The following is a 23,655-nucleotide window of genomic DNA, read 5'->3' as shown; positions in this document are numbered from 1 at the left end:
GCTTTATTCTAAGCCTGAAATTATCTCACTTCTAATTGCCTTCTTCCTCTCAGAAGCAGTTATTTTTCTAAATGATGCCTGATAATAAGCACTCATGATTTCTTAAGAAACTAATTATAAAAGATGCACTGCACTCAGGATCCCAAAATGGAGCTAGAGCTGGAGGCAGTGTTTCGTGGAACTGGGGTATCTGAATCTCAGTCTATCTTGAAAAATCATAAGTGTCAATCACTCTTGCTACCTGCCTGCTGTGCCCTTAACCTCATCTCTCCACTGTACAAAATACTTGAGGAAAACTGGCATGGAAAGCAGACCTGAAGAGTGAGGCCCCAAACTTGGGAGTCCTCTGGTGTCCTATGGTCCCACCAGAATAGATGAGTAGGGACTTAGGCCAGGTCCTGTAGAGCAGTGAGGAATTCTCTTTGGAGGTCCATTGCTATACAGATTTCAATGGGAACCTGCCCTTGTAATGAGCAGCAGGGCATGTTCAAGACGTCTAGGTGTCTCTGCATCTATGGAACACATGAAATATAATACATACTTAGCATTGAGGCTCAAGATAGAATATGGATCCACTACACATAGTTAGATATCAGTTCAAATTCTTAGAAATCCTAAAAATTCTTGAGTTATCTAAAACTCTAAATGACTTTTCAGAGTTGTGCCAAGAACTGAAACTAAGCTATTTATTTATTTTTTGTCTTAATCTATATATCACAAACGGAGAAGGCAATGGCACCCTACTCCAGTACTCTTGCCTGGAAAATCCCATGGAAGGAGGAGCCTGGTAGGGGGCAGTCCATGGGGTCACTAGGAGTCAGACACGACTGAGCGACTTCACTTTCACTTTTCACTTTCATGCATTGGAGAAGGAAATGGCAACCCACTCCAGTGTTCTTGCCTGGAGAATCCCAGGGACGGGGGAGCCTGGTGGGCTTCCGTCTCTGGGGTTGCACAGAGTCAGACATGACTGAAGCGACTTAGCAGCAGCATATATCACAAAAGGAAGTGATGACACACCTTAATTGGAACTTGTTTTTTATCTTTCTTATCTGATACATTCTTTTGAAAAGTTTCTGCTAAGATCCCATAAAGCATGGTTCTTCATATTTCTGAAGGCAGTATTCCTTATGTTTACTTTAATAAAAAAGTTTTCTCCCAAAAGATTTGTCGCATTTAAAGTACAAAAACAAATACACAGATCCAGATATTGAACCACACATACTTATCTATACATATATTATTTAGACCTACTTAAACCCATCTGTACATTCTAGTGTATCTACCTATAACATCTCTTGAATAAAACAACAAAAAGCAACATATCTTTTAAGAAACAAACTTGGTAGTAACACTGCCATTTGGAAGATATTTCACAAGAACAGGAGAATTAACCAAGTATAAATCCAGTATGTTTACTTGCACTTCTTAAAACAGTCTACAGGAATAATGAATAGATGAACCTACCAATCAAAGTCTTTGGGCCTAACAACTCTAAAAGAAAGGAATTATGAGAAGATATTTTATAAGGTTAATTACATCCTAAGAGATTATTCTGATTTAATTTTTAAAGAAAAGACTTTATCTTCTCAAACAGCATAGCATTTCTAAGTCTTATTTTCTATGAAATTGTAATAGGCAACTATATCTGTTAAAACTGGTCACACAAAAAAAGTATATTAAACTGACTACTAACAAAGATAACCAATTTTTAACACTTTGTTAAAAGCAGTTTAAAAAAAAAAACAGTTCTTCAGGAGAAAAGCAGAAATTTTAGACTTGCCAGATACAGAATATGTGATGTCTCTGAACAGAGAGACAGCCTCCTGATTGTGGAGACGAAGTTGTAACAGCTTCTTTGTTCTAGAATGTCACCTACCTCACATGAAGACCATAGGATACTAGGGCTCAGATGCCCAAACATCGCTATTCCAGGCACGGAACTTTCTCAGTGCCTAGTCCCATAACTGGGAACACACAAACATACACAAGAGAGATACGGGTCATTATCAAAATCAGATTTATATTAATGGTGTCACAGTAGCAACACGAAATGTACTGTCTCGTTTCCATAGGAAAGATTATATTTACACTATACACCTAAGTCTTGAAATGTGCACCCCCAAACATTCAGTTCAATAATCAATGAGTTTGCTGAGGGTCCCACACTGTCAAATCCTAATTCAGCAGAACAAAAGCCCCTCTTTGGCTGCCAAGCGCTGGCGATGGACTTTGTCTTGCTGCAGCTCTTCATGATTTGGATGCCAGAGTTTCATAATGATCCTTTCAATGTTGAGAGCATATACGGTATGGGTAGGAATGACTTCCCTGTGTACCTGGGATAAAAACATCAGCATGTCTCCAATTATACTTCAATATACTTATTTTTCCAACACAGAAAATGAAAGTAAGGTTTATATCAACAAAACACTCACAAAAAAGACACAAACCTGTTAAGTATTTGAGCCAGAACTTAATAAAACCCAAAACAGGTAACAAAATAACAAGGCTCTGAAGGAAAAATAAGGGAACAAAGAGTTTGTTTGTTTGTTTTTTCCTTTCACTGGAAAGGTGAGGAATGGGGGAGGTAAGTTAGGAAGGATCCCTGAGAGCAGGATTTGAAAATAAGGCTAGTATTAATGGCTTTAGTAACAAACAATAAAAACTGAAAAACAAAAGTCAGGAAATGGAAAAGCTAGTGAATACCTTTGTAGACATGAAGAAACTTTGAACCTATCCATAAATCTAGATAAACCTTAAGGTGCCAAGAGTTACCTGCAAAGCTTCAAAAAGGTCGTACATGTTCACTGGAGGCAAAGACGCGGGCAGTGTGTCTCCCGAGCAGGCCAGCAGGAGCGCAGCCTGCTGCTCGGCATCGTCAGGGGGCGGGTGCGACGCTGGGTTCTGACCAGCAAAAGGCGTGGAGAGGGCTGGAGGGCTGAAAACAAAACGTTCCAGAAACGTTCCAGTAAGAAAGAGGGAAACCACTGAACAACCAGAGTAGGGACGGTCTGCTAGAAAACTTCTTATAAAATGTATCTCAAAATGAATCAGAAATCCAATTATTTTTCAGCCAGTGTATACATGAATAACCTACAATTTTCATTTTTAAAGGCAGCCCATCTCTTGGGCTGGAAATAAAATGCAGTACAACTGCATTTACTCTCCTCCCTCCACAAGTGTCAAAATATTTGTTAAGTCAGGATACAGAGTCAAAATTGTCTCCTGCCCTTAAAGAGCTTCTAGGTGGAAAAAATAATAGACCCTAATTAAAGGAAAATGAAATTGCAAACCAACTTGGAGAGGAAACTAAAGACAACAGGATCAAAAAATAACAAGCAAGGAAAGAAGATAAGGCACAAAAGCAGCAACGGGCAAAACTGGAGGGTAGAGAAAATGCACCCAAATTTTGCCAAGTTCCCCAAATAGAACCCAGATATAACTGGGAAGACAAGCATGATTTTTGTATCGTAATACAGTAGGAGACAAGCTATGCCATTCTGGAGAACACACAGGAGGTCAAACAGCGAGGAGGGAACCCGGAGGAAAGCGCAAGTGGAGTGTGAGCGTGGGTTTCGGCACCAGACAAAGGGAGCCCTGATGGAGAAACAGGTGGCCGAGAACGAGGCAGGAGCCTTCCAGGGACAGGCTGGCAGGGAGAGAGGGCGGCTGGAGGCCGGGCAGGCCCAGACACTGCTCCAGCACTCACCCAACACAAGGGGCTGTTTTTCTCTAAAGACGAATGACTCACAAAGGAGAACAAATAATCAACAAAAGATACGCTTGCAGGAGGTTGAGAGAGTAAATCTTCACCTATGGCAGTCTGAAATAGTGAACCCAATTTAAGCCAGTGCTCTTCAAAATGAGCCTTGTGAGCTGTGTTGAGGTCTGCAGAGCCATGACACAAGCACCAGCACCAGGCCCTCCCTACGGTGTCAGCACCGTCTGCTCTGACTCCCTGCTCAGCTCTCCCACCACACACCCCACCACGATCACGCCACCAGCCTTCCTTGCCAGTTACTTCTTCCCCATCACCACTCCAGCCAGCCTTCCCAATAACTTTTTTCTACCTCTCTTCTCCCTGAAGAGAGACAACAAAGGGAAGGTAATCCAGGTCATCTCACAGGGATGTTTCAAGACAGCACAGAGGTCCTGGGAGCCCACGGTGCAGAGAGGTTCCAGACATCAGAGCTCAAAGACCAGATCTGCACAAGAGGGTGCCAAGAGCAACTGATGACACCCAGCCCAGGCCTCGATCTTGAGCTCCAGCTACAAAAGCCAGATAAGGACCTGGAGACACACCCACCACTGCTCCTCCCACCATCACGAAACCCAACCCTGACACAACCACCACAGGCCACATTTCCAAGTGACAGCTGGCCCACTCCCACCACCAGGAGGTGCTGCCCCAGGAGCCTTCAAGATGCACTGCCCTCAGAGAGTGGGGCACTCGATTAACCCACACACCGCAGCCAAACTCTACAACTTTACTTCTGATCTACAGAGTACCAAAAGAATTCACTAGTTATGCAAGGAAGGAACTTGAGAAAATAAAACTGTACTGCTCTCAGAGTTACCCTAGACTCACAGAAACTCAATAATCAATTATTTAACAGTGGTCCATTATGCAAGAGTAGCATAACCAACTAGAAAGGATGGATGCAAAAATCACAAGGAACTTCATATACCTTTCTATTAAGCTGTTGTAAGCTACTACACTATTCTTCAGGTATGGCTGTGGGGTCACATTGCTACCAAAGGCATATTTAAAATGACCATCACGTAACCGGTAAGCTTTCCTTCTTGACACAACTGATGACAGTATATCTTTAAGGTGATTCTGTAAAAACAAAAAAACAAAAAAAATGAAAAATAGCATGAACTGTTCTTAAAAGCAAACCATAAAACTTCCATTAACCAAACCATGTTTATTGGCACTTAGTGAATGGAGACGTGAGAACGGCAAGCAGGTGCTGAAGCCAAATGAATGCTCACTAAAAAGCCACAGACCACACCAGAGGGAGGGCCCAGCACAGAGTGAGGGGAGATGCACTGTTTTTATTTAGGTCTACTCAAGATGAGCTTGCTCTACGGAAATTTATTAAAGTCTTATACCTCTAAATTGGCTCCTCTCTCTCAAAAATGATTTTCAGATAGCTTTAAACAGAAGTACAAAAACAAGTAATTTTTTAAAGTAGCAAACTACCTTGAAGCTTATTTGAAAATGGTACAAAATGTTTTAAGATCAGAAATATATTATAGTACCCAATCTACTAAAATCCTTGCATAAATAGAACTCTGGCTCTCTCAAAAGCCACATAAAAGACAGATATATACAGGAAATAAATAGATATTAGGTATTTAACATCTCTTCACCTTTGTGACAGCCTAAGAGAGGGTTAGAGATTGTCTGTGAAAACGGAGACAGACTAGTCCCAGACTACCATTATTAACAGTGGAGCCAGGGGGCAAGGTATTTCAATTATACCAGTAAGATCATCTCATGTCAGGACATCATGGTACCACTTGTAACTTAAAACTTCATGAGATAGCTAGTGTAATCTCTGAGGTACAGGCGAGGAAACAGAGCCCCAGAGAATCGAAAGGAAAGACCCAACGTCCCCTGTCAGCACCTGCGCTGTAGACCCCAGTGTACGTCTGTCTAGTGACTGGATGAGTAAAAGCAATGAATGAAAGCGTGTGCTGAGACAGACTCCCACGGTTCGGACACCACGCCTAATAATGCTCTTCAAATGCTGTGCCACAGCAAAATCAAGGGATTTTAATCTTTAGGATTCTCAATCTGTTTTTTGCTTAAAAAACTGTCCCCTTGTTGTCAAGTTAAACATCAAAAGTGTTATGCCACCAGTAACCTTTTGAAAAGCTTAGTCTGTTAACTGAAGGCAACTGTTTGGATAGTGATGTTTCTCCCCTCAAGAGAAAACAATTTCAGCAAGGCAATTCTGAAATCAGAGTTTCATTTTAGTTCTTTTCTTGCAGTACGAACTCTGAATAACACACACAAGCCTGTCACATTCAATCTACAGGAGTGTTTTTGTGACACTAGCAAACCAACCTCCACCGCGTAGACCACAGCTGAGACGGCTTCTTCAGTGACGTTGTCCAGCCCGTGTTCGTAAGCAGTCACTATCATCCTCCCTTCAAGCTGACCCCGAGTAGGAAGCATCATTGTGTGGGAACAAAGTTTCAAGTCATCATCATCCTGGGGATCCTTTGCCACAAACTGCTGGGCTCCTGAGAGGGGATTCTGAGGCTGGAATCTATGCTATAGGTAAGAAAACTTCAAAATTATTCATTACATGGCAAGTAATAAGACACAAACAAAAGTAACCAATGAATTGGACCTGAGATCCTACAAATTAATGCCATCAAAACTAAACCACAAGAGTTAAAAAAAAGTAACTCATGCACAAATAATCACAGATTCACAACCATTACATAGCAGTAATGAAGACATGAGTTAAGGGGAACAGCAGCAGTATGCACAGTAGTTTATTCTATTTAATTAATTCCTTAGTAATCACAGAATATATGGCTTTGTGCTAAAAACAACAAATGGGGAGAAAGAGAATATATAAAACTATTTTCAAACAAGTCAAAACATTTTAAGTACACTTGTAAGTAAGCAGATTCTGAACGCAGAAATATACGGTGAATGTTTGAGAAAACTGGTAATTTCTGTTACCAGCATAACAGATCTAATAACAAATATTCCAAGATAATGTAGGGTAGTGTAACTCTTCAGTTACATTATATTCCACTAACAATTCTCAACACAGAATCTTTTTAAGACAGTCATTAGTTTTTTAAAAAATAGCCTTTCCCAATCTTTTCCACTTATAAAACCCCAGCCTTGCTCTGGGAGATGCTGAGAGCACATTTATATTCTCCATCATCAGCAGGAGATATGCCCCTGTAGCTTTTGCTGAAGTCCAGCTCACAAGATTTTGTAGCAAATATGGCTTGTCCTGTTTGAAGTCTGTATTATAAAAGCAACTTGCTTTTCCATTTTCCAAGTATAAAACTATTTCATATCAAACATGCTTTTTTAAAGCAAGTATGCCTCTCTGGAAATGCTGTTGCCCTCCAGATCGAATATTATTGATATAAAACATGGAGGAAAAAGTAGAAGTAAAAAAATGTTTGTTGATATTAATCAATAAAGTACTCAATAAAATCTATAAAAGGCACAGGGATACTTTGTTCACTGGATATAAACCTGAAAAAGCAAGTTATTCTAAAATGTTTACAAATTTCATAATCCAATGCCTTCAAGATTTCTCTGAGGATCCCCAGAAGGCTCAAGGTTTACCAGGGCATCACCAGGATCCTGCTGGAGGCCTTTAGGCCTCCTGGACCCTTGGAACAGAAGTCTTCAATCTGAGCAACATTATTCATTCCCAAAGATATTTTAGAGGAAAAAGAACACAGGTATAGTTCTTTAATCACCAAAAAATCATTATATACTAATGACAACATATAAATATAAATATATATATATATATAAAAATTCAGACACTTTGGTAAAGAGGGTTTCAAAGATTGAGTCCCAATTTCAAATTCAATAACATCTTTTCCTCCCCAAATAATATCTTTTTCTCTTCACCTTTTTTCAACTTTCCTACCAGAATTGTAATATTCATTAAAAAACTAAAGCCAGTTCCGTCACAACAGTTCTTAAATCAGTCATTACCAAGATTTACTGAAGAACAACCTACATCAAATTTCTGACGAACAGAAGAAAGCTTTTTCTTTCCCTTTGGTTTTCCAGGTTTGGCTGCAGAACCCCCTGTCCAGGGTAAAGATCCAGCACCCTCTATGAGACAGAAAAATAGCAATCATAAGAGAAAAGAACAACAACTGATAACTGCTAAGTTTGTTTTCCCTTTGGGTTAAAGAAGCATGAGATGCTCAAATGATGAAAATAAACAATAAACGCTTAAATTCAGATCTCTTTCTGCTTCTCTAAAAAAACTTCAAATTCTCTCAAATCTTTTTTTTTTTCTAGCTGTAACCAAAATTGTTCTTTTAGGAAGACAAATTTGTTTTTCACGTTTTTAATTGTCTATGGGGTGCTTGTTTGCTTAATAGTAGCAGTAATATTATAAAAGCAGGACAGAATTTTCTAGTTCAAGATAACAAACTGAGCACATGTATTTGTCTCCTCTCTCTTTCAAGACCCTGCTAAAGACAACAGTAGGGAAACGTAAATGGCACGTCCACAACAGAGACTAAAAGGAAAATGAGTGGCAGACCAAGATGAGATCTCGCCAAATTCCAAGGATAGGCTAAAAAGGAGCCAACTTACAAAGTGGACGCATGGAAGCTACGGCCTAAGCTAGGCAAGCTTGGTAAATAGGTGGAACTAAGTTAACCTGACTAGTAGACATCCACAAAGAATCTGAATTTGTAGGTGAGTCCAGTGGAAAGCAAGAGGGATAGTACAGCTAAAAACAAGATTAATGGAGTATCTATATTGAAAAGTCACCCATACAAATGCCTTCCCTCATATCCAGGACTGAACTCAGTACAACACAAAAAAGATGGGTCCCCTGATCAGAAGTTAAGAATTTCAAGACAACCCAGGTACAGCACCAAATCAAGTGCAGGCCCTTCCGAGTTCACTGAACAGTTGTTCCTGGCCCCACGCAACCAGTCCCGCTCACCCCTGTGCACAGGGAGGCATATGTAACAGGAGGATGGAGAGCTCTTCTCCAGTTGAAACAAATCTTCTTGGCTTTACTAAGGTGGCTGGTGTGGGTACTGGCACCCTCGAGCACAGCCCCACTGTAATGCTGGCCTCCTGCCACTCTAAAGAGCAATCTCCAGGCAGTTTTATGTTTCATTCTCAAATACAAATCATCAGACATTTGATAGAAATCTGTAACATGGTGAGAAAGACCAAGCTAAACAACAAAAAAATCAAAGTTATACATACACTTGAAAAAAAATCCCAAAGAATACTTTCAAAAAAAAAGACAATGCACATAAAGTGTCTAGGACACAGCTGTAAGGAGTCAACAAATAACATCATTAAAACCATCTTTCTTGCCTGGCTTAGGGAAATAGTAAGAAATTTGACCACAATTATTAACACACACAAAAAAATTATATTTCTATATTATACTTTTAGTAGAAATCATCTCTTTGTTGCCAACAAATACTTTAAGGAAAGATATTTTGGGTGTTTGATGGAGAAATAATCTCTTAAATGCCAATGTATCTTCATTTATTTTTAAACAACCAACAACAAACATTCAAGAGTATCAAAGGCTTTAATTACAATCAGCCACCTGTATTAAGAGCACTTCATATTCTTTTGGCATTTTTTATTTCTAAGAGAAATTTTACATGTTCTTTCACCTGCTTTTTTTATAACCATGTGGGGTAGATATTACAGTCTCATGGAAGCTCACAACATTCAATAATTAAATATATCACCTAAGCTAGTGGCAAAACTTAAACCTGAACCCAAGTCTCTTGACTCCTATCAACCAAAGTGTTTAATTCCAATCATCCCACTGAATCTTTTGGGTGTGTGGCACTTCAGAATATATCTACCTAAAAAGTAAGATCCATCCTCACAAAACGTTGGCTTTTCTGATCAAATTAAATTTTAAACAATAAAGTGGATTATGTTTATGATCTAACAAGCAAAAGTCCACTTCTAAATTAAATAAAACATCAGGCGCAGTGTAGAATGTGCAGAAGGGGTATGGTGAGGGTGGAGAGCAGCCTCCCTGCTCTAACACCAGTCTCCATAAACAAACGCTCTTTACCACTCCTCCCAGCCAAGGGTAACTTCTCTTGAGTGTGAAGATAGGATAGGATATCTTATCTGAATTCTCCATCTTAAACAGAGCTTAGCAGAGGGAGATGATACAAAATACTAGCCGTGTCTAGATAAAAGGGGCTTCCCTGGTGGCTCAGATGGTAAAGTGCCTGTCTGCAATGCAGGAGACCTGGGTTCGATCCCTGGGTTGGGGGAACCCTTGGAGAAGGAAATGGCAGCCACTCTAGTAGTCTTGCCTGGAAAATCCCACGGACAGAGGAGCCTGGTAGGCTACTACAGTCCATGGGGACGCAAGGAGTCGGACACAACTGAGTGACTCCACTTTCTCTAGATAAACACGGGCTTTTAATAAATGACCATCAGAATTACCACAGGCCCTTTAAAAGCAACAACAAAAACCAACAGTACCTGTAAATACAAAAACCCAGGATAAGCTTTACCATGAGGCAAATTTTTAATGTATCTATTTGGTTTTGACTAACTGATTAAAATAAGATTAAAAGAGGTGACTTGTACCACTTAAACCTCCAAAAAACTAGGGGCAAAAAATCATTGTCTGTATCCATCTTCTTAGGCTGACGTAACAGACGTGGCTTCCGTGCACCTCCCTACCATGCTGCTATTTACCACCTTTGTTCTCCACCAATAGTTCGCCCAACACAGGCTTAGCACTTAACCTTGCAGGTGCTAATACCTCACTGAATTAAGAACAGGAAAACCCAAGTTCTCAACACATGCTGTGGTTTATCCTCCACCTGGTTTATCCTCCATACATCCCTGGTAAACCTCTTCTAACCACCAAATGCCCTCTCTTCACTCTCCTCAGCTTCTTCCTCCTGACTAACTACTCGCCTCCTCACCTCTGGTTTACTTAACTAATTGAAACCCAGTAAAGCCCAAAAGTCAATGTAAGGACAGTGAAATTACCTGCTTTAAAAAGGTCCTATAAAAGAATCAGCACTTTATAACAAAATGTGTCTTCTAAGCAGTTCAAAGGACATTTCATTTGCAAACATGTCTGTCAGAGGCAGCGAGAGCCTAGTAAAAGCCCGAGTTTGTGGCTCTGCTGACTGACATCCCTAGAGGTTACTTGCACCCCCTTACCTGGTGTAGACACCAAAATCTGACAGCGTGTGAGAATGGCCAGGAGGAAATCGTTGTGAGAGTGGACTGGAAGAGGGAAGATGGCCACAAGTCAAGCACATGACATGTACAACATACAAAAACCACTGTGTTAGTCTAGTTTTTAAAGACTTTGGATATCCCCTACTCTGCCATTCTTTACATTTACTTTTAAATATCCACATTATTTAAATGACCTTATATACTACTAAAACCAAAAAAAAAAAAAAAAAATTTAACTTAATTTATTGCAGATCTGGGAAAACTTCAAAACAGTAAAATAAGTCCCCAGATTATTTTACCATTATCCTGTGTGAGAAGTCTATGAGCTTCAAGGTCAAACTCTTCTTTGCTGATCTTCTGCTTGAACCACAACTTTAAGTTAGCCCAGTATCTGCAGAGGCAGAAGCAATATTAAGAACCTCAGGTTTTGCTTCTTCCCCAAATTCACCTTATCTCCCTCAACTCCCAGGGAAAGAAGGAAATTTTGCATTCCCTAATGTTATGGACTGAGTTATGTTTCCCCCCAAATTCATATGTTGAATCCCTAAGCCCTAGTATCACAGAACATGACAGGGCCTTCAAAGAGGTAATTAAGTAACATGCTTATTTAATTTAAATGCAGAGTACATCATGAGAAACGCTGGACTGGATGAAGCACAAGCTGGAATCAAGATTGCCGGGAGAAATATCAATAACCTCAGATATGCAGATGACACCACCCTTATGGCAGAAAGTGAAGAACTAAAGAACCTCTTGATGAAAGTGAAAGAGGAGAGAGAAAAAGTTGCCTTAAAGCACAACATTCAGAAAACTAAGATCATGGCATCTGGTCCCATCACTTCATGGCAAATAGATGGGGAAACAATGGAAACAGTGACAGACTTTATTGTTTTGGGCTTCAAAGTCACTGCAGACAGTGACTGCAGCCATGAAATTAAAAGACACTTGCTCCTTGATAGAAAAGCTATGACCAACCTTGACAGCACATTAAAAAGCAGAGACATTACTTTGCCAACAAAGGTCCATCTAGTCAAGGCTATGCTTTTTCCAACAGTCATGTATGGATGTGAGAGTTGGACTATAAAGACAGCTGAATGCCAAAGAACCGATGCTTTTGAACTGTGGTGTTGGAGAAGACCTATGAGAGTCCCTTGGACTGCAAGGAGATCCAACTAGTCCATCCTTAAGCAAATCAGTCCTGAATATTCAATGGAAGGACTGATGCTGAAGCTGAAACTCCAATACTTTGGCTGCTGATGCAAAGAACTGACTCATTGGAAAAGACCCTGATGCTGGGAAAGATTGAAGGCAGGAGGAGAAGGGACAAGAGAGGATCAAATGGTTGGATGGCATCACCAACTCGATGGACATGAGTTTGAGTAAGCTTCGGGAGTTGGTGATGGGACAGGGAAGCCATGGGGTCGCAAAGGGTCAGACATGACCAAGCAACTGAACTGAACTGAACTGGAGGCATCAGGGTAGACCCTAATCCAATGAGACTGGTGTCCTTATAAGAAGGGATTAGGATATAGACAAGAGACAGCAGGCAATAGCCAATGGGAGAGGCCTCAGAAAATAACAACCCTGCTCACATCCTGATGTCAGACTTCTAGACTCTGGAATGGTGAGAAAATAAATCAGTTGTTTAAGCTACTAAGGAGCCAGAACACCATCAGAAGAGGAAAGTCCTCCCTAAAAGGGACTGAGCGGTAGTTACAGAATCTGACCTGTAAGTCAACCAGCTAAAAACCACAGCTGTACCTTTCCTTCCTCGCTGTTGCCTTTCCAAAGGACCTACTCCCCAGAAAAATACACTTAAAATTATTTTAAAATATTATTAAAGTTGTCAAATATTGCATATTTCAAAGTTTCTGAGAGTAAATCTTAATAACTTACTGCCCAAAATGTATTAATAAGTCTTTTGTTAACCTGAATATTATTGACCATAGTGTTTCAAAATTCACTTATATAACAAATAGATGGTCATAGGTATTAGTTTCTACAAAAACCCCCTAGTCAATAATGTATTAAAAGTTCTCATCACAAGAAAAAAATACTTTTTTAACTATGTATGATGAGACATGAACTAGACGGACTTATTGTGGTGCCACACTGCAATATATATACAAATACTGAATCATTAATGTTGTACCCCTGAAACTAATGAAAAGCTGTATGTCATTTATACCTCAATTTTAAGAAGGATTTATATTTTAAAGTTTGTTATGTGTTATAGATTGAGGAGTGTGGTTTTTTTAAAGTGAAAACCAACCACTAATCATAAAAATTACTACTTAACTGGTAGGAAAAAAGGATCCAATCTTTTATACCTTAACAACATTATTAAAAATAGGAGTAAAATACTTGATTTTTCACATCCACACCCCTTGTTTTGATGCTTAAGACAGCTACTCCTCATTCATGAAACAGGACTAATAATTACTTAATACATGTTTTACAGTAACTTTGAATTCACGATTAGCTACTTTCTAATGCTCATCTGAGTTTCTAACAAGAGTCCTAAACAAGACGGTTTAATGCTCTCCCTGCCATCATTATACTCATGGCAGTTTCTCCTGCTGTCCTATACACCGATCAGCTTAAGTCTGGCTAACTATATATATGTAATTGTTTGAGTTCCTGTACTCCCCACCCCAACCCCGCCGGAGAAAATTCACTTTAATGGAGCCCTAAAGTTTCCCAAGACCCATTTCATTCAACAGTAAAACAAGTTTAGTTCTAGAACCTGGCACAACATTTCACCTGAGTCAAATTCATTAGTCAATAATACCTTCCCGATAGCAAACACTTATATGATTCCTCTGCCTTTTTAAAGACAAGAACAATTTAAAAGTGAAATAAAGTGCCACAAAAAAGCAAAAGTCTTTTCCTATCCCATTCTATACAACAAAAGAGGCGAGTAACATGAGAAAAACTTCATTATTTAAAAACCCTGTGTTCCTATTTTACAAGAAAGGATACTTTCAAATACTTCCTATTTGAAGTGAACTAAGGCAAGACTCTGCCAACCTGATGCTATCTTTTCAAACTTTATAGCCCAAATAGCCGGCACTGGCTATCAAGTTGAAGATTCACTTCCCAATCCTGGTCCCTGTATTAACTGGTTGTATAGCCATGGACAACTGATTGTTTTCCTTAAAAATGAGGAAAACAAAGTAAGCCAGCCTCTATGTAGGTGAGGATAATGGATGATGCGTATAAATGGACCGGACTAGGAAGCACTGCAGAAACCTGGGGAAAATTAAATAACATATGGCTAAATCATCCAAAAAACAAAGCACTCATTTGAACCCGACACTATACTAAGTACTATACAGAGTAAGCTAGCAAAGCTCATGTCTTTCTAGAAGCTGACGTGGGCAGACAACCTGACATGAAGGACATTAGGACAACAGCATGAATAGGAAACAACTCATGCCCAAGATCCTTATACACCTGATATATTTTATCTACAAACAAGAACCGCATTTAAATGGTCAGGCTGTACAAACCAAGACAAACTACTCAAGCAGGATATGTGAGAAAATATTGCAGGACAGACTGCTCAACCAAGAAGCACTTTTTAAGGAGCAGAAAGAAAAAAAGACAATGGAAAACATTAATAGAGAACAATACTGTACCACTAACTCTTCCTAGCACAAAGGTATATTTTGATTGCATTCTTAATGGAGATTCAGCTACAGATGCACCAAATTTAGCTTAGACATCTGTATTTGACCAACAGCTGATAGCCAGCATTGATCTTTAAAGACCAAATAGGAAACACTAATTTCAATATTTCTGGTGACCTGTGTGAGAAGTGTGGCTTCACAGAGGGCATCATCACATCTAATCAGTCAATTATATAAAGGAGCCAAGTTTACTGCAGCATGAAAACATTCACTTTCAAATATTTGTAAGCCTCATAAACATAAGAGTGACAAGTCTATTGTGCTTAAAAAGTGTAAATTTCAGTGGTCAGTATTACAAAAATAAGCTACAGTAATTAATGACAGTAAAAGCTGTCAATTTTACTCATTAAAATAATTAAGGATTTTTAATTAAGTAAGCAAGGAAAGAGAAAGTCAACATGCATATTAAACTAACTTCAGGTAAAAATATTTAATCTTTGGGAGTCAATTAATGTTTATAAAAAATTAAATAATTATGCCCCAAGTAACAGATTATTAAAATTTAATTTCAGTGATTCTAGTTGGATTATATTATTGTTCTTAATACTAATCTCTAAAAATTATATTTTGTTTTTAGTTATTTTACATGGGAATTCTGTGTATCTTGGTAAGACACAAAGTAGACTGCCACATCAAAATTTCACAAGAAGGAAAAACCAAAACTCATGTATGACATTCAAGTTAAGTAACTTCAATTCAGTTATAATAAAAAAATAAAAAGATGAGAAGGAGAAAGAGTGGAGAAAAAGAAAGTATCCCCCAAACACCCTGCACCTCTAGAAACATTTCAAAGTGAGTGCCTCTACTGTAAAACGTAGAGAATATCACAAAAATCATCCAGCAGCAACACAGGCATTATAATCTTAAACGTTTAAAACTGGCTTCTAATATTTTAGAAAAATAAAAATGTAATCATACTGTTTTGAAAATTTCCAAATTTGTCCTTGTACTTCGGAGGGTTCCTTCTATGACTTTGGCTTTGTCTGAATTACTGATTTTACACTCAGCCATTTGGGCGATTCTGACCCGACTATGTACTCGGTCCCCTGCTATAACCTGGGTGAAAGTCTCTGGGAGCTTCTGGGATCCTTTGCAACTCCCCGGTAAGGTTTCTGAGCGAGAAATTAGACACGAGGGCCCCAACACTGCCATGACTTTTGAAGAGTTAAGATCTCTGTCCTCTCATCTATCAAACGGGAGTGATAACTGTACCTACCACAGATCTCTGGTGCGAGGATTAGATGAGATAGTACATCTAGAGCGCTTAAAAGGTTCGCTACTGCAATCATCACTGTAATTGCAGCAGTGTTCAGTGACCATTTCACCGGAGCGTCTGTCTGCCTTCCGAAATGGCTTTCTGTGTCTTACCCACAGTTCCTGCACAACACCTGAGCTCAATAAGCCTCCGCCTCCACGAAGCCCTCCGCGAGCGGGCCGCCTAGAGACGTGCCGGCTCGGACTAGGCCGCGGCTCAGCCACGCGCGTCCCGCACTCCCGCCCCCTTGCCGCACCCGCCCAGCAGGCCCCTGGGCGTGACGGCGTGGAGTACGCCTTGCTCGCCCCACCCAGGGCAGAGCCTCGGGGGAAGGCGCCCGCCCGGGTCCCGAGCAAACCGGGGAGGGCGGCCTCTCCAGCCGGGTGCGTCGGGGCTGCCCGCCGGCCCCAGCCGGAAAAACCCACATGCGCCACAGCCCACAACGCGAGGGGCGCACAGGCCCAGCGGCCGCGTGGAGCCACTCCACGATGGGTGGGCAGCCAGAGGCCGGGGGAGTGCCCGCGCAGAGATGCGGAGGCTGCGTCTGGAGAGTTCTTACTGTTTCACGTTGTCCCCCAGGGCCTCGCTCAAGTTCTTCTTCGCCGCCTCCAGCTCGCTCACAAAGGTCGCCATTGCTCCGCACTTATCAGCCCGACCTCAGACCTCTCGGCCACAGCGACCAGCAACCGAAAAAACAACCCCACGAAGGCTTGGGCTCCGGCGATGCCGTCTGCTCCCGCCTGCCCCACCCCCAGGAGCTCGGAAGAAGGGCGTTCGGTTTTCAGCTCCGCCCGCCTGTCTGAAGGGAAAGCGCTGAGCCGAACTCGGCGTTTCCGCGGTCCTCCAGCCCCCGCCCCTCGCGTCGCGTGCCCCGCCTCCTCGCGCTCAACCGTGCCGCCGCCGCCGGCCTGCAGCGCCGCCTGCAGGGCTGGCGCCTCCTGGGCCCTCAGTCTTAGCTGCTCGAGTGTCTAATTCGCTCTTTTTACCTGCATGAGTATCTCCTCCCTCCAAGTGAAAAGGTAAATGATGCTGATTTTATTCTCTTTCGTTGCCTTATTTTTTTGTCGACCACTTATCTAATTGACCTGTTAATTTTCTGGCTTCTCCAACTAACGTGTAAGTTCGTGAGGACAGGATCTGTGTTTTGTTCACTGCCGTTGCCCCTAATTCCTAGAGCAGTACCTGACACATAGTGGGCTGTCAATGAATATTTGATAAGTGGATGAAATAATGAGGACAAGTAGGGAAAATACACAGAAGGATAAAAGAAAAAAATGTTACCACCCCCAGACAAACTCTTTCCCCTTTCCCATAATTTATAATCATACCCTATCTTCAATTGTGCATCTTGGTGGGGTTTTCCTTATATTTACTTAATATAATAATATATATGTTTTCCTCTTATATCACGTCGTCTTTATAATCGTAATTTTATTGACAGCATCTTAAATACCCTACAGGAGAAAGGCACACAATAACTTGTTCCCCAATTCTTAGACTATTTCCATTTCTTCTTTTAAAAACAATATTGTAATAAACTTTATGCATAAAGCTTTCCCTCATTTAGGATTATTACTTTAAAACAGAGTCCCATAAATAGAATTATTGGGTTAAATGATAGGAATATTTAAAAGAGTCTTGATATATTTGTCAAATTGCCACCCCCAAGTTTGAAATAATCCTAAGTGGCTTTTAAATCTTGTATAATTTCTCAACGGAGGTTCCTTAAAGCTTCTTCATTCCTTCAGCAAGTATACAGTGAGTTTCTGTTATGCATCTGGCTCTCTTTTGGGTGCTGAGGATACAAAGATGAACTGGGCAGTTAAAGTCTTCCTGCTGCTAAGTCGCTTCAGTCGTGTCCGACTCTGTGCGACCCCGTAGACGGCAGCCCACCAGGCTCCCCTGTCCTGGGATTCTCCAGGCAAGAACACTGGAGTGGGTTGCCATTTCCTTCTCCAATGCATGAAAGTGAAAAGTGAAAGTGAAGTCGCTCAGTCGTGTCCGACTCTTAGCAACCCCATGGACTGCAGCCTACCAGGCTCCTCCGCCCATGGGATTTTCCAGGCAAGAGTACTGGATTGGGGTGCCATTGCCTTCTCCCCAGTCCCCCTAACCTGGCATTAAATTTTTCTTATGACCTGGATTCAGCCTACCTGTTTGCCTCACACACCCACAGGCCTGTCTTCCTCACCCCTTAGTATCTACTTCACATTCTAGTTATTTGACTTTCTATAACAAACCCTGTGTCTCAGTCCTTTTATATCTCCCCTCTGCTAGTTTTGAGACCTATGATTGGCTACCTATGTTTTTTACAGTCAGGTTCAAATATTAAAGGGCCCCTTCAGCAGAACTAGAAAGGGGCACAGATATTTGGGTATATCTGTCAAGAACAGTCCCTGGCTGTGTGGTTATCCCATCTACCTATCCACTAACAAAATGACTCATTTCTTGGAATCGATACTTGAAAACATGCATACCGCTACACATCTAGCTCAATTAAATAGTCCATCCTCTCTCATCATTTTGTACACCTATTAGCATTCATTTCAATATAGTTATTCAGGTAAATGTCCATTCAAACTGTAGTGTTAGACAATATAACAAACCAAAGACATCTGACCAAAACACATACTTAATAGAAATGAATACTAAAACCATTTGTAATTTGATAGTTTACCTTAAACTAATTTTCAGTCTTTTAGTTAAAAGAAAAACACATGTATCAGTGCATATATATATATATGGAATCTAGGAAAATGGTACAGATGAACCTATCTGCAAGGCAGGATAGAGTCATAGATGTAGAGAATGGAGATGTGGACACAGTGTGGAACAGGGAGAGTGGGTTGAGTTAGGAGAGTACCAATAACATGTACACTGCTGCTGCTACTGCTGTTAAGTCGCTTCAGTCGTGTCCGACTCTGTGCAACCCCAGAGACGGCAGCCCACCAGGCTCCCTCATCCCTGGGATTCTCCAGGCAAGAACACTGGAGTGGGTTGCCATTTCCTTCTCCAATGCATGAAAGTGAAAAGTGAAAGTGAAGTCGCTCAGTTGTATCCAACTCTTAGCGACCCCATGGACTGCAGCCCACCGGGCTTCGCCACCCATGGGATTTTCCAGGCAGGAGTACTGGAGTGGGGTGCCATTGCCTTCTCTGACCATGTACACTACCATGTGTAAAACAGATAGCTCCTGGGAGGCTGCTGTATAGCACAGGGAGCTCAGCTCAGTGCTCTGTGATGACCTAGAGGGGTGGGATTGGGGTGGGAGATGGGAGGGAAGCCCAAGAGGGAGAGTCTATGTGTACACAGAAAGCTGATTCATGTTGTGCAGCAGAAACTAAACAGTCATACTCCAATAAAATTTTTTTTTTTAGTTATAACAATACTAGTAAAAAAATGCATACCCTATACAGACAACTATTAAATGGCAGGGCTTCCTTGATAGCTCAGTTGGTAAAGAATCCTCCTGCAATGCAGGAGACTCTGGTTCCATTCCTAGGTCGGAAGATCTGCTGGAGAAGGGATAGGCTACCCAATCCAGTGTTCTTGGGCTTTCCTTGTGGCTCAGCTGATAAGGAATCCACCTGCAATGCGGGAGACTTGGGTTCAATCCCTGGGTTGGGATGATCCCCTGGAGAAGGGAAAGGCTACCCACTCCAGTATTCTGGCCTGGAGAATTCCATGGACACAGTCCAGGAGTCACTACTGAGCGACTTTCGCTTTCATTTTTCTTTCATTAAAAGACAGAAAGCGAAGAATTAAAGGACCTCTCGATGAAAGTGAAAGAGGAGAGTGAAAAAGTTGGTTTAAAACTCAACATTCAGAAAACTAAGATCATGGCATGTGGTCCCATCACTTCATGGCAAACAGATGGGGAGACAGTGGAAACAGTGACAGACTTTATTTTGGAGGGCTCCAAAATCACTGCAGATGGTGACTGCAGCCATGAAATTAAAAGACACTTGCTCCTTGGTAGAAAAGTTATGACCAACCTAGACAGCGTATTAAAAAGCAGAGACATTACTTTGCCAACAAAGATCCATCTAGTCAAAGCTATGGTTTTTCCAGTAATCATGTATGGATTTGAGAGTTGGATAATAAAGAGAGCTGAGTGCCGAAGAATTGATGCTTTTGAACTGTGGTTTTGGAAGAGACTCTTGAGAGTCCCTTGGACTGCAGGGAGATCCAACCAGTCCATCCTTAAGCAAATCAGTCCTGAATATTCACCGGAAGGACTGATGCTGAAGCTGAAACTCCAGTACTTTGGCTACCTGATGCGAAGAACTGACTCATTGGAAAAGACCCTGATGCTGGGAAAAATTGAAGGCAGGAGGAGAAGGGGACAACAGAGGATGAGATGGTTGGATAACATCACCGACAATGGACATGAGTTTGAGCAAACTCCAGGAGTTGGTGATGGACAGGAAGGCCTGGCGTGTTACAGTCCATGGGGTCACAAAGAGTCGGACCCAGCTGAGCAACTGAACTGACTGATTAAATAGCTTCAGAGAATGTGAAAATCTTTTATAAAATGTAAATAATTCTACAAAAATAGATTTAGTTTTAAAAATCTTTTTTAAAGTATTATTTTATAGCAATTTTCTCTCCCCCAATTGCTGGCTAGTTTAAGAGTAACTAGTAAAGTCAACTCAATAGGCTATTGGGAACAGACAATATAAAATGAGAATGTCCTGTGTTTACATTATCCATGTTTTTCCATATTGGTAGGATGAACTGTTGAAGGTTGGTAGTATTACTGATATATTGCCTGTTTTTAATGCAAAATCTTTCAAAATCTAATTATATAAATTATAAATATGATTGTGTATGACTATAATGCAAAGGAAAATCCTTCAAAAAGGCCATTTTCATGGCTATTTCATTTATAAATCCATCAAAGTTTGGCCTCTGCTTTCGTAATTCTTCCCAATTCTGTATTTTGTAAAGTCCTGGTTTGTTTTTTTGGCAGCAGGATGGGGTGTTGATGGAGTTTTGAGATGTCTCAGCTCTGGAGATGATGATATTGATGGTGATGATGGTTTCTCCCAGGTATGATATTTAGGTTTTTCCCCTAGTGGCTCAGAGGTTAAAGCGTCTGCCTCCAATGCGGGAGACCCAGGTTTGATCCCTAGGTCAGGAAGATCCCCTGGAGAAGAAAATGGTAACCCACTCCAGTATTCTTGCCTGGAGAATCCCATGGACGGCTACAGTCCACGGGGTCGCAAAGAGTTGGACACGACTAAGCGACTTCACTTTCTTTCACTTCCTAGACATATATATAAAACCACTGATTCCTCTTTATTCTTTAAAACTCAACATGCAAAAAATGAAGATCATGGCATCTGGTCCTATCACTTCATGGCAAATAGATGGGGAAAATGTGGAAACAGTGTCAGATTTCATTTTCTTGGGCTCCAAAATCAATGAGGATGGTGACTGCAGCCACAAAAGTAAAAGACTCTTGCTCCTTAGAAGAAAAGCTATGACAGACTTAGTGTATTAAAAAGCAGAGACATCACTTTGCCAGCAAAGGTCCGTATAGTCAAAGCTATGGTTTTTCCAGTAGTTATGTATGGTTGTGAGAGTTGGACCATAAAGAAGGCTGAGCACCAAAGAATTGATACTTTCAAACTGTGACACTGGAGAAGACTCTCGAGAGTCCCTTGCACTGCAAGGATATCAAACCAGTCAATCCTAAAGGAAATCAACCCTGAATATTCATTAGAAGGACTGATGCTGAAGCTGAAGCTCCAGTACTTTGGCCACCTGATGTGAAGAGCCAACTCATTGGAAAAGACCCTGATGCTGGAAAAGACTGAAAGCAGGAGGAGAAGGGGACAACAGAGGATGAGATGGCTGGATGGCATCACTGACTCAATGGACATCAGTTTGAGCAAACTCAGGGAAATAGTGAAGCACAGGGAAGCCTGGCATGCTTCAGTCCCTGGAGTTGCAAACAGTCGGACATGACTTAGCGACTCAACAACAACCACCTCTTTATTCTGGCTAGCGCCTAATGCAGCAGAAATATTTGATAGACTATTCATTTGATAGTCTACTCATTGGCATTGATTCTTTAGCTTTCTTCTCAAAGCACTGTCTGCAAACGTGTGAGTTTTTTCCATTTCAGATGTCAGTAGCTCTGCTTTACTGGGAGGACTTTTACAGTTTAGCTTTAAGATATTATTGATAATATTTTAGTTGCTCTGTTGAAATTGCCCTCATGTTCATAGTAACTTGCAATATTTATTAATACTACAGTATGATTCATGCTCAGCAGCTCAGTCGTGTCCCACTCTTTGCGACTCCAGGGACTATAGCCTGCCAGGCTTCTATGTCCATAGCATTCTCCAGGCAAGAACTCTGGAGTGGGTCCTTTCCATTTCCTTCTCCAGGGGATCTTCACAACCCAGGGATCGAACCCACGTCACCTGTGGCTCCTGCATTGGCAGGTGGATTCTTTTCCACTGAACTACCTGGGAAGCCCCTATTACATAGTATACTCTGGTACATATGGTACACACATATAGTACCTATATATACAGTTATATTATGGAACATTGAGGCTCACACTCAACATATGTGTCTGGTAGAAAAATAAAATTTTTAGAAAATTCTATATAATATTCTTCATCATCTATATTGATCTACAGATTTTAACATAGTTAAAGGTTACAGACTAAAATATATCAGATCCTAGAAAAATTTACATTTGAAGACACTTGAGAGGCATGTCACACTGACTCTACATATATTTATTTTATGTCTAGCTGAATAATATACCAAAGTTCTTAACCTTTATTTTGTGCCATGGACCTCTGGTGAGTGTCTGGTGAGCCCTTCTCAGAGTAATATTTCTAAATGCATAAGCTACATAGGTTTACAATTAAAAGTTTTATTGAAACAAAGTACTATCCATAGGCCCCAGCTTAAAATCCTCTGAAGTTTCATAGGTACTTAGTTTGCTCAGGCTACTATAACCAAACATCACAGGCTGGGTGGTTTAAGTAATATACATTTACTTTCCTCACAGGTCTCTCGTAGAGGCTGGGAGTCCATGATTAAGGTGCCAGCAAGTCTGGTTTCAGGTGGGGGGCTCTCACCTGGCTTAAAGACGGCCACCGTCTCTCTAACGTCCTCACGTGACCTGTCCTCAGTATGTGTGTGGAAAAAGGAGAACTGAGAAAGAAAGGGGCAGAGGAGAGAGAGTGTGTGCGCATGCACGCACACACACACACACACTCTAGTGTCTCTGCTTGTAAGGAAACTAATCTGTTGGATAAGGGCTTCACCTTTATGAGTTCTTTTAACCTCAGTTACTTCCTTAGAGGCCTCATAACTAAATATAGCCACAATGGGGTAGGGGGAGGCATATATTCAGTCCATAACAGTACTACAGGGATTTAACTGTAGTTTCTCTTTCCTTTTCTCAGGAGCTCTTGGAGATTAAAGTTCTAGGACTCTGAGAAATGGAAGGCATCTAGAGATTATATTGATAAAAGACACCTCAGAAATCCCTTAGAGTACTAAAAAGGGAGCACTGTTTTTACAATGTCTTTTGGTACTATCCTGGTTGTAATTAACTTGATTAAAGCATTTTCCCTGGAGTTACTGGGTCTTACAATAGAGGAACAAACATCTAAGGACTAGAAAGAAGAGGCATGATCTATAAGGTAGCTAGAAGATAATTATAAGCCAGTCAACTGTACAGTACTTGTACATTATAAAAGGTAAATAACTGTAAATATTAGCTTAGTCTAGCTTTT

The 23,655-nt window shown here is 40.9% G+C and overlaps 1 protein-coding gene across 1 annotated transcript; it reads right to left on the bottom strand.

Moving 5' to 3' along the window:
* Positions 1–1,021: 1,021 nt before the first annotated feature.
* Positions 1,022–16,721, bottom strand: TADA1 (transcriptional adaptor 1). The gene is made up of 8 exons (XM_006057295.3): positions 16,446–16,721; positions 11,239–11,330; positions 10,919–10,984; positions 7,740–7,837; positions 6,077–6,286; positions 4,689–4,840; positions 2,776–2,938; positions 1,022–2,336 (listed from the first exon to the last, which is right to left on the bottom strand). The coding sequence occupies exons 1-8, from the start codon at positions 16,517–16,519 to the stop codon at positions 2,184–2,186; spliced, it is 1,008 nt and encodes a 335-aa protein (XP_006057357.2). The 5' UTR covers positions 16,520–16,721; the 3' UTR covers positions 1,022–2,183.
* Positions 16,722–23,655: the final 6,934 nt, after the last annotated feature.

The sequence above is a fragment of the Bubalus bubalis genome, chromosome 6 (genome assembly GCF_019923935.1).
Source record: "Bubalus bubalis isolate 160015118507 breed Murrah chromosome 6, NDDB_SH_1, whole genome shotgun sequence".
In the NCBI taxonomy this organism is placed as follows: domain Eukaryota; kingdom Metazoa; phylum Chordata; class Mammalia; order Artiodactyla; family Bovidae; genus Bubalus; species Bubalus bubalis.
The sequence above is the reverse complement of the archived record's forward strand: the minus strand, read 5'-3'. Positions and strand labels throughout refer to the sequence as shown.

What these genes read in the sequence shown, in the direction of transcription:
- TADA1 (XM_006057295.3), bottom strand. Translation starts at nt 16,519, where the DNA reads ATGGCGACCTTTGTGAGCGAGCTGGAGGCGGCGAAGAAGAACTTGAGC. An exon ending in GATTTTGGTGTCTACACCAG is followed by an intron (nt 7,838 to 10,918) that starts GTAAGGGGGTGC and finishes TCTGTCTCATAG; the next exon opens with AGGGTGCTGGATCTTTACCC. An exon ending in CTGTGGTCTACGCGGTGGAG is followed by an intron (nt 4,841 to 6,076) that starts GTTGGTTTGCTA and finishes TTGTTTTTACAG; the next exon opens with AATCACCTTAAAGATATACT.